Source organism: Archocentrus centrarchus, chromosome 11 (genome assembly GCF_007364275.1).
Source record: "Archocentrus centrarchus isolate MPI-CPG fArcCen1 chromosome 11, fArcCen1, whole genome shotgun sequence".
Taxonomy (NCBI): Eukaryota; Metazoa; Chordata; class Actinopteri; order Cichliformes; family Cichlidae; genus Archocentrus; species Archocentrus centrarchus.
The window spans coordinates 7,739,493-7,750,813 of record NC_044356.1 but is presented as its reverse complement, the minus strand read 5'-3'; the positions used below and the strand labels follow the sequence as shown (position 1 = coordinate 7,750,813).

Genomic DNA, 11,321 nt, shown 5'->3' with positions numbered 1-11,321 from the left:
TCAAGATTCATTAAAAATCTATAAACAGTGTAAAAACATGAGGAGGATTCATTCCATGAAAGATAAACGAGTGTTTAAAACACTCAAAAACGGAGCTGAGAGAGAATCAAGCTGGACCCAGATTCAGCAGCTGTCCACAACATGAATGTAAATAAATCATAAGAGTTTCATCATGCATACTCAGTAAGTCGCCTCTTTATCAGCAGTCTGCCTTCAATTGTGGCTGATTTCAGTCAGCAGGCTTCTGTGGTACAAGAACCTCCCAGCAGTATGAGATGTGAGCACAGCAGAGAGCTGAAGCACAGCTGTGCAGACGTTCCTGTCTTTATTCGTTCCACATCAGGTCATCAACCACGTGTTGTGTTTTTGTGCCGCTGAAGGTCAGAGTTCAGAGTTGGTCTGATTGTTTTAGGCTTAAAGTCGAGTCTTTATTTTTGTGAAATATTCAGACTGAAGCTGCAGACCAGCCTCAGATCTCTGTTAAACAAACACACTGTTGCTTTAAACTGTTTCTTTTTGCTCCCTTGACTTTTTTGTAAAGTTTTTGTTTATTTCAATAATTAAAAATATTGGAGAAAATAAAGTCTGTTATCTTGTTATACAGTCTCTATGATAAAGTATGTTTTAAATGTTGTAACAGGTCATCATCTGGAGTTTTGAGCTGGTCAGTAGTCGACGGCACCGTGCACTCCAGCTCATCCCAACTGAGTTTAAATCAGCTGATTGTGGAGAGCAGCTGATTCTGTGTCTTTGTCAAACCACCCTTACAGAGCCTGAGGGTGTGATTTGGCTCATTATTCCAGTGAAAAACAAAGGAGGGTCCCACTAAGACAAAACTATGAAAACATGGGGCTCTTGGTGGGCCGTGACTATACTGCGGGGGGTGGGGGTGACAGTAATAAATTCATTCAAGTAGGCACAGTTACATATTTATATAAATGTATTTATCTAGATAAAGATGTGGGCCACAGCACTCCTGACTTTGGGAATTGTTGCCACAGGATGGCATAACTTTGGCCTCCAGTAACACTGTGAGAAATCTTGGAGTCATTTTTGACCAGGATATGTCCTTCAATGCACATATTAAACAAATATGTAGGACCGCTTTTTTGTATCCTAGGCTGGACTATTGTATTTCATTATTATCAGGATATCAGGTCTTAAAGACCTTATAGTACCAGTAAAGCACTTCGCTCTCAGACTGCTGGCTTACTTGTGGTTCCTCGGATACTTAAGAGTAGAATGGGAGGCAGAGCCTTCAGCTTTCAGGCGCCTCTTCTGTGGAACCAGCTTCCAGCTTGGATTCAGGAGACAGACGCCTTCTCTATTTTTAAGATTAGGCTTAAAACTTTCCTTTATGATCAAGCTTATAGTTAGGGCTGGATCAGGTGACCCTGAACCCTCCCTTAGTTATGCTGCTATAGGCCTAGGCTGCTGGGGGGGTTCCCATAATGCACTGTTTCTTTTCATTCACCTTATTTACTTTGTTTATACTCCACTCTGCATTTAATCATTAATTGTTATTAATCTCTGGCTCTCTTCCACAGCATGGCTTTTTTTCTCTCCCCCCTCAGCAGATGACCCCCCCTCCCTGAGCCTGGTTCTGCTGGAGGTTTCTTCCTGTTAAAGGGAGTTTTTCCTTCCCACTGTCACCAAGTGCTGCTCATAGGGGGTCGTTTTAACTTTAACAATTTTAAAACTGAATTCAAATTATCTGCACAATCTTAAGGAAAAATCATGTTTCTATTGAAGTAGTTCAACTACAACACTGACATGATTGTGTCCTTCCTGCTTTTACAGTAAAATTATATCTGAGTATTTGGAGCTGCTTTGAGGTTCTGTGTAAACTGGTTGTAATCAGACTGCGTTAATATCAATGTCCATTCACAAATGAGACAAACATGATATTAAAGTTTTATTTAGCTGCACTTATACTGATACAATTTGGCATTTATAGTATAACAAAAACAAAACCTCATATCCCTGAATCAATAAATCAAAACACACCTGAAACATCACACAACAAAAACAACTATAAATACACACACACACACACAATTTGATGCATAATTCTGATAGGAGCATTAAGTCTGACAGAACAAAGGCCAATAAAATATACACATACATATATACATATCACCATCTATCATATCTATCTACAGATATACATATCATTTCAGGACTGTTCATCTATGTCATATAAACTGGGGGTGGGACAAACATAAATGAGGTAATAATATATTACTGCTTTTTTTCGATACCCTCTTTATACACTAAAGTAAAATATTGATCTTTTTATTAAAGATTTATTCTTGAACTCAGTATTTCAAGACTCCTCGTGTTGGTGCTTATTTAAAATCAATAACTGCAAAGTGAACATAAATCACGATCCTTCCGATGGTGCGGTGTTTAACATGTTTACTTAGCAAGAAAAAGGTTGTTGGTTCAATTCCAGCTGGTACCACAGCTCCCCTTTAATCCTGAATCAGGAAGGACGTGAAGGAAAACTACAGTGAGGGAGAGGCTGAAGGAAGCATTCACAGTGAATCATGATAATATTCTCTCACACACACACCCCAGTAAATAAACATCATTCCTAAATACATAATCTTTATCTAAAGCACTGCAGGCACCCACATTATAAAGTTATATAATATAACCTGAGAAATTTCTCATAGAAAAATATTCATGACATCACTGGTTTATTTCTATAAATAAAAGTTATTTAGCTCTTTTGTGTTGTACAGAGTCTTGTGTCCATGTTGTGTTGTGGCTGGAATAAAGAAATGTCTTTATTTCAAAGCAGAAACGTTTCCTCAGGTATTCAGTGAAGCTGAATCCTCATGAAGTGAAGTTACTTCATTCTGTTCCTCCTGTTCAAAGATTCAGCAATAATTAATGAGGCGTGTTTGGAAAATTAAAAATGCATCAACAAATAGAATCAGTGTGAAAACTACAAATTTAAGGCTTTTTAGAAAAAGCACAAAGATGACTGCAGGCATGTGTGACAGACATCAGTTATCTTTGCTGCAGTTTAAACCCTCTTTGGTACAATTAGACTAAAGAAAGAAGAAACAACACTGAGCTCAAAGGCTGAAATACAAACTCAACATGAGCTTCACACAAACACAAGGACAGTTTTTTAGAACCACGACTATCTCCACACAAATGTTACTACTCTATAATGTCACCAGTTACACAATTTAAAATCACTGCAGCTACTTAATCCCCAGGAAATATCAGTTAGATGGTTTCATCATTCTTCATATACATGTCATGGAAGCCATGATTGTGGCTGCACTCTGTTTCTTACAACACAGGAAACAGCAGGTGAGGAGATGTTCACTGTCATAACAATGATTAGTTCAGTTAAAAATAGCAGCAGGCTGCAAAGGCTGCTTTCAGCATCTCTGTTGTTCCCTCTGAGGAGGCTTCACTGAGATAAAACTGTAACCTGGAAACAGTGAACTGCAGGAAGAAGCATCATGTGTAACATGAAGGTGATGGCAGGTTTATACCTGAAGTCTCAGCTGCTGAGTCAGAGCAGCTGAACGGTGCAGAAATGTTTCAAGAACTCAAAATGTCTCAAAGTAGAAAGTTGCAAAAGCACAAGATGATGATAAAAACATGCTGTATGTGGAGTATACAGTGTGTCAGAGAGTCTGCACACTTACCTGGATCAGCTGTGTTTGGCTGGTTATACTTTCATCTGAGGAAGTTGAACCTGAGGAGAAAAAAATACAAAATCATTACCAATGATGAAGGAAACAATGAGTCTGATCTGTTGATGTCAGTGTTACATGCAGACAGGAGGAGTTTCTGTATTTAACAGCATGAACACAAACACAGGACGAGGATCACTGTGTTTATCAGCTGCTTTGATTCAATACCTGAAAGTGTGAAAACCTTCAAAACAAAAACATTTCTGACTCTAAGAATGTTTCTATCTATACTGTAACTATTTAAAATATGGAGTAAAATTCCCTGTTTCCCTGTCAGAACAGTCTTAATGTTAAAATGTGCAGAGCTGACAGGTTGAAGTCATCAGTAAGGATGTGTGGTGGTTCAGAGGACAGATGCAGCTCAGGTGTGAGACTGATGAGCACCTGAGACCACATGGATTAAAATAACGTGCAGTGAGTCCGAGCTCTGGTTTGTTACTGCAGTACTGAACACAGTACACCTGGTTATATTTCTAAGGTTTTTGTTCAGCGCTGTGTAAAGTCTCATTTTTCTATTACTCTGTGGTTTACTGCAAAAAATGTAAATAACTACATGAAGACATGATTTGTACATCTAACAGTCAACTTTGATAGGAGCAAAAATGTAAAATAAAGCCATTAAATCTGCAGCCTTTATTGTCACACAGAGGGGAAATTTAGGTTTATGGGATATAAGAAAAATACTCCAATCCAACTACATTATGCACATCAGACAGACAAACAGACACATACCTGAAAGTCTCTGTAGGGTTGAAGGGTCATTTTCAGGTGGAGTCTTCTTATCTACAAAAAAATAATGAAAAATGAAGAGATGAAAAATTCAGCGCCCAGCTGAGCTGCTCTTCAGTGATGCTGACATTAATTATGAACACATTGCTTACAGTCTGCATTGTTAGCATGCATTTAATTTCAGAGTCTCTGATTCTGCTCAGAATGTAAACTGTACTTATAATGTTGAGGAGACTCAGCTGTAAAAACAATGAAACTCATGTCAGTGGTCACAGCTGTAATAGAAGAACACTGACCCCTCCAGCCCTCACTCCAACTGCTTTACAATCCTCTCTGTTACTTTACCTGCTCTCACTATGATAACACTGTTATATTATAATGACACTGTACTGTTACTGTACGAGGACCTGAAGCTTCTTTCAGTTTGAAATCTGAACAAAGAATCAAAAACTAAAATCATGTTTGGATATTTTGGTCGTCTCACCTGTTCTCTTTTTGTAAATAATGAATCCGATCACAGCGACGGCAGCAAGAACGACCACAGCAGCAACCACAGCAATGATCACAGAGAGGGAACCTCCTGCAGATCAGACAACAAACAAAAGGTCAGAAAACGAGCAGAAAACAGTCAGTCAGCCTCTTTGTAGATACAAATATTTGTTCCACTAATTTCTGTTTTCATCCCTACAATAAAAGTTCTGATATATTTAAATTCTCTTGAATACTTCACCAATAAACTTGAACCTGATCTGTTAACAGTACAGTAATATAATAAAAAACTACATTTTGTCTCTAGAGCACTAAAACTAAATAAAATAAATAAATCTGGTTTCAAATGTAACATTTCAAAGAAAACTAAGAAAAACTGTGGTGGAAACTTTGAGAAGTATTATAAACTGATGTAAATGAAAACCTGTGAGCTGCGTTACAATAAACTGTTTCCCATGTTTGTCTCCTCTGATTTCAGTCTCACCTTCATTGCTCCTGATTCCTGCTCTGTCCAGTTTGGTGGTGATGTTCACACCTGAGAGCTGAAACACACAGCTGTACCTGTCCCAGTCCTCAGATCCAACTGCTGAAAGGTCCAGATCAACACTCATCTGGAAGGTCCCATCATGGTTGGAGAGGATCTCTCCTTTGTGCACACCTTCAAGAAGCTCCTCTCCATCTTTCTTCCAGAACATCTCGGCTCTGTTGGGATAGAAACCTGTAGAGTGGCAGGTGATGGGAGAGGAGGAAGACCTCTGGAGGAGAGACACTGAGGGAAGGACTGAGGAATAAAGAGAAACACAGTTTATGGTTTCTGTTTTAACAGCGTGCTATCATTTCTGTTTACTGTAGTCTGAATGTCTTAGACACATATTAATGTACAAACATGTAAAATGTATTTAAGGAAAAGAGTCGGATAAAGAAATAAGAGGTGTGTGAGTGGAGGGAGAAACATTATAAAGAGCTGTGCTGAAGGTTTCTGAATTTAACAAAGAAATAAATTAACTGGTGAAAAATACATGAATGGTAAAAATGGTAAATGGACTAGCTCTTATATAACGCTTTTCTACTCAGTCAGAGCACTCAAAGCGCGTACACAACACATTTTACATTTACCCATGCACTCACATTCATACAAGCACTTCCATGTTTCTACTAAGCTAAGTGCTTTTAATTAACTAACATTCACACACATTCATACTCCGACAGGACGGTCGGAGAGCAACTTGGGGTTAAGTATCTGGCCCAAGGATACATTGGCATGTAGCCTGGAGTAGCCAGGAATCGAACCACTGACCTTCGGATCAATAGGTGACCTGCTCTACCTACTGAGCTAAAGCCACATGAGACAGTGACAGAGAGGAAACATGCTAAACGTGGTCATTATTAAGTTGCATTACATAATAAAAATGAGGCAAATTATCCCAGTAAGTCTGTGATTTTACCTGTTCTCATTAAAGAGCTCCTCCCAAAGGTCACATACTTCTTGCCCCACTCAGGACAAATCTGGGTGAAGTAGGTCTTCTTCCTGGCTGAATAAGCTTTGTTCCTGTCCCACTTGAGTTTGGTGATGACAGCCTGTTGATTAGGAGCGATCCATGTCTGTGTCTTCAGGTCAAGTGATATGAAGTCCTCTCCATCATAACCATACTGGTCATATCCAGTCACTTCATCTGTCTCATCATCCCACTCACAGCCGTACATCAGCTGGAAAATGTGATCACCTGAGAGACAAACAGAGGCCGAGATGACAGTGAACCAGACTGAGACTGATCCCACATCAGTGTTTATTCAGTGATGCACTGTGGTCATATAAGGTTAATGTAACCCGATCTGCACTTCTATGTGTGTAAGACTAACAATAAATGATGATTAACAGCTATATTAAAATGATCAAAGTGGATATAAGGTTTACTATAATTCAGTTTGCATTAACAGTGTCCTTAGTTTGTGTGGCTGCAGCCTTTATAGTTTTATTATATATATTTATCATTAATTTGACTTTAGTCACATAAACCTCATTAAATCTGTAATCACTGAACATTACTGTGGATCATCTCTCCTGCAGGAAGAGAAAATATGAGCAACTAAACTGTGACAAGCATCTCTTTTCATTGTATGAGCTCCAGTTTATTAGAAATGCCAACATAAGTGATGTTCTTCACTCATTAGTGTGTTTATATGACCTGTGGGTAAGTGGGTATGCACTATATGCAATTCATTGGGGCGCTGCACAAGGGGGAGGGGGGGGGGGGGGGGGGGGGGGGGCACCAAAGCGATGTAGGGAAATTGATCAAAGTGCACTTTAACCTGAGCTTTGTGAAATTTGACATGTTTTAAATATAAAACACAAAATCAAAATGACCTGTTTTGTTGGGTTTTTGGACTATCGGGAGTTGAGCTTGTCTTCATTCACCTTCACAGCAACAACATTTTTCTTTTTGAGTGCTCGGTGTGAAATATCAGTGCTTTCCAGACTGTAGTTCGACTTTACATTCATTCTGAATTATTCTGTTAATAATCTAAATCTGTGATATGAATGAAACTCTAATGTGAATCTGTTTCATACTGAAAAATAAAAACACATTAAGATAAAGAATCAGAGAAAAATGAAACAGAAACAAACCTCCAGTTTGGTTGAAGCGCTGCTTTACAATTTCAATGCTGGCTTTGAACGTCTGCTGGTGACCCAGAGAGATCGCAGTGTTCCTCTCCCAGTACTGTGGATCCTCTGCTGTGACTTTATTCATCCAGTCCTGTGTGGGCTCTGCTTTCTCTGTGTTGCTGTCATAGTGATAAATCTGAACATCATCAACCATCCCAACAGCCACAAACTCTGGGAAGTTTGGGACTTCAGAGGATCCAGTTAAGAAATACTTCAGAGAGTGGGTCACTGTGGGAACAGTTAATGTGACATCACAGATTTATATTTTTAATGAACACAATAAAAAACCTAGAGTTCATTAAAAATATCCTATAATAATCCTGCTGTCCCCTCAATAAATACCAAATAGAATTATGAATAAATGTTCAGCTCCAGAGTTTATTCTGATTTTTCTGATGATTTTTCTTCAAAACTGTGATTCTGTATTTAACAGAAGTTTGAACCTGTTTTTAAAAACATCTTTTCCTCAGTTTAGTTTTCATCATTAATAGTTTCACATTCATGATGACTTTAGTCCATGATTTCTCCTTCTGTCACACTCGTGTGTTTGAATATAAAGCAGATCCAGTTTCTTCAGTCTGAGGTTTAAATCCAGTGTCGCATGATGTCTCTGTAGTGAGTGTTCTTTTCTTTCACCATCTTTGATGTTACATTTTAGATTAATTGATTTATTTTGATGTGACTGTCCAGCTTTTGGGTTTTCATAGATTTTCTTGATTCATGTAAAACTGCTGTTAAACGTTTTCCTCTGATAGATCATATTATCAGTGAAACCAAAGCTGATGTTAGGGGACTATTAAAAAATATTATTTTAAGAAAATATGGACTTTATTTTGTAATCAGGTTTGCAGGTGAGTTTTTCAAATTATCAATCAAATTATGGCCCATCTGAATCAATTTAGAACACAATTTTGTGCATTTAAACTCATAATAATGTGTTTTTCAGTAATGATATAAAATTTGGAGCTTCAATTCCAAGGAGTTCTGTGTTCCATTTATTTGTTTTTATTATTGTGCTTTTGAACAACCAAGTTACGGACAATTAAAGAGGCTAAAATATCAAATATTGCATAGGTCTTTTATTATATTTTTATTATTGTCATATTAGCTGCAGAAGTCAGTAGAAATGGCAAATTCTAAAACTTGGAACAATAAAAGAACACGTTGTTGACAAACCTGACACTCAAAAAGAGACTTAATTGATGGTATTAAGGGTGAGCTGGCAGGAAGTCTGATGACACTGATGGGACAAATAGAGAGAGAAGGAAAAAGGGACATGCACATCCAAAATGAAGGTTGGGTGCTGGAACAAAAAAAATTTTTTTAAAGGAAAAAGGGGGTCCACACACCGGCAAAGCTTCTAAACCACGTTTTTAATCCAAACAAATCTTAATAAGAAATCAACAAAGGCGGATATGTGTTCAGTACACATATCCACCTTACATACACGTGTGTTTTTTGCCTTCCTCCTTTCTGATAGGTGGGCAGTGTCCATCACATGCTGTGTTATTGTGTACATATATGATGAGTCCTGCTTTGTTCTCGCTAAGTCTGAAGAAGTGCAATTTGTGGCCCGAAACGTTACTTCTTATTAAGATTTGTGTCATGTCCTGGGCCGTTTGCCCAGCGTTTTGTGTTTGGTTTCTTATTTCCTGAGTTTTTGTCCCCAGTATGTTTTGATTATTGTTCCCTTTGTTCCTGTCTCCCCCTGTATCTATGGTCTTGTGTCTGTTTTGTCAGCTTGTCTGTCCTCTGACCCTTGGTGTTTCTTATGGTGTTCATTCCTAGTGTTGTGACTAGTCTGCGTCTCTGTCCTGAGTCTGTGTGCCAGTTCCCCATGTTGAGTCTGCATGTTCCTTGGTTGGTCACTTCCTGTTTTATTTTGACAGTCTGGTTTTCCCTGTGCTTTGTGTTTAGTTTTGCTTCCCCTGTGTTATTAGTTTCATTTGCCTCACCTGCTGTGCCCTGCTGTTTCCTCTTGCCCTGATTACCTATTGTGTATTTAAACCCTTAGTTTCCATTTGTTCTTTGTCGCATCGTTGATGTTGTCGTGCCATTGTGTTCCTGTGTTTCCCCTGCGTCAACCCTCTGTAGGATTTTTGTATTCCCCAATTCAATTTTTTATGTAATTTTGAATATCTGCTTGAAAATGTGTATGAGGAAATTCTTGTGATTTCAAGATGTCATAATTTCACATTCCTACAGCTATATGACTTGAAAATGGTCTCAGGTGTAGTGGAGGACATGTTTAATAAGGATATGATGGTGTTTGCTGAAAACAATTTAATTTGAATTTTTTATTTATTTCTGAATATCTGTTGATGCAGCAGTGATTGTGTCCATATTTCTATTTCTGCGCTGCAAAATTTTTAAATGTCTACAGCCATTTCACTTGAGATTGACTAAGGATGTACTTGAGGATTGGCTGAACAGGAATTTTAGGTTAATTGTTTGATTAGATCTTTTTCATGCAGTTACAACCATGTGCCCACATATTATTGAATCTAAGTATCTAATGCATTTGACATATCTGATAAGTATCTAATAGTAGTCAAATGTTGCATTAACCATTTGAATTTTGCCTTTTCACAAAAAACTGAGTTTGAACATGGTGCTATATACTTGTATCAACCTGGTTATGATATTCTTGGAGATATGTAAATATGCCTGTATAGTGTTGTTTATGTTGTGTATCACTTTAGTTTGTATAGAATATGCAAACTATTACAAAAGTGCACTAAATTGTGGTATTTAAGTCTGTTAAAGTACAGATAGCTAAATTTACGAGGTGCACCTAAAGGCACCACGGGTTGAACCGCATATAGTGATGTAAATCCGCAAATTTTTTTCAAGCGCGGATGGCGTGACTCCAGTGAATCAAACGATCCATCGCTGTGTATTTGAAATGTTTTAAGTCTAACATGTAGCACAGACATATAAAAAGAGCAAAACGTGAATTCCTAACTGACCTGCTGCCGCCTCCTGTATTCCCAGGAGAAGCAGGATCATCAGGATCTTCATTGTGACCTCTGGGATCCAGACTTTTAACTTTTAAGGGTTTCGTTGTCCAGAAGAACAGACTCCGTGCTTCCAAACTAAAGGAAGAGAAACAGGAAATACGTCACCATCAATCTCATCAGAGTCAATAGGAATGGTGTGGGAGCAGTGGCGGAGCCAAAGGGGTGGCAATTGCCACCCCCAACAGAGCCCTTGCCACCCCACTGGAGATGGTAATTTTAAAATATAATACTTAGGAGATCGGCAAAGATTTGCGAGGAAAACTGTAATTTCCGACTGTCGCTGAACGCAGCCCGACGCACTGCTCACTGACGCTGTTCATTGGTTAAGCTGACATGTGGTTCCTGCTTGATCCAAAACACACCCGCGGCATTAGAGTACACCATTGAGGAGTTTTGCAGGTATTTACAACATTTTACCGCTGTGTTACCTTCCTAATGAGAGGTGGCACTTGTCATACATTCCTAAAAAGAAAAAAAAAAACCGGTTGTGCACCGCTCCGTAGTGCCTCGTTTATTATTAAAATTAACCATGCTAGTGCTGATAGATCGTGTTTTAGACAGATTCTTTTAACATATGTTTTAGTGCACATGTTCCCCTTTAATGTTTTATTCATTTAACAAGGCTGTATCTCCCAGCTCTTGCTTGAAATGTGTGTGGTAAGTATATGTGAAAAAACATTGTTAGTTTTATAATGA

General features: G+C 38.3%; 1 protein-coding gene across 1 annotated transcript; it reads right to left on the bottom strand.

Annotated features, from left to right (window-relative positions):
• Positions 1-1,963: 1,963 nt before the first annotated feature.
• On the bottom strand, positions 1,964-10,710 carry LOC115787932 (H-2 class I histocompatibility antigen, Q9 alpha chain-like). The gene is made up of 8 exons (XM_030740733.1): positions 10,575-10,710; positions 7,567-7,833; positions 6,386-6,664; positions 5,425-5,721; positions 4,936-5,031; positions 4,455-4,505; positions 3,675-3,724; positions 1,964-2,873 (listed from the first exon to the last, which is right to left on the bottom strand). Exons 1-8 carry the CDS (start codon positions 10,624-10,626, stop codon positions 2,817-2,819), a joined length of 1,149 nt encoding a protein of 382 aa, XP_030596593.1. The 5' UTR covers positions 10,627-10,710; the 3' UTR covers positions 1,964-2,816.
• Positions 10,711-11,321: the final 611 nt, after the last annotated feature.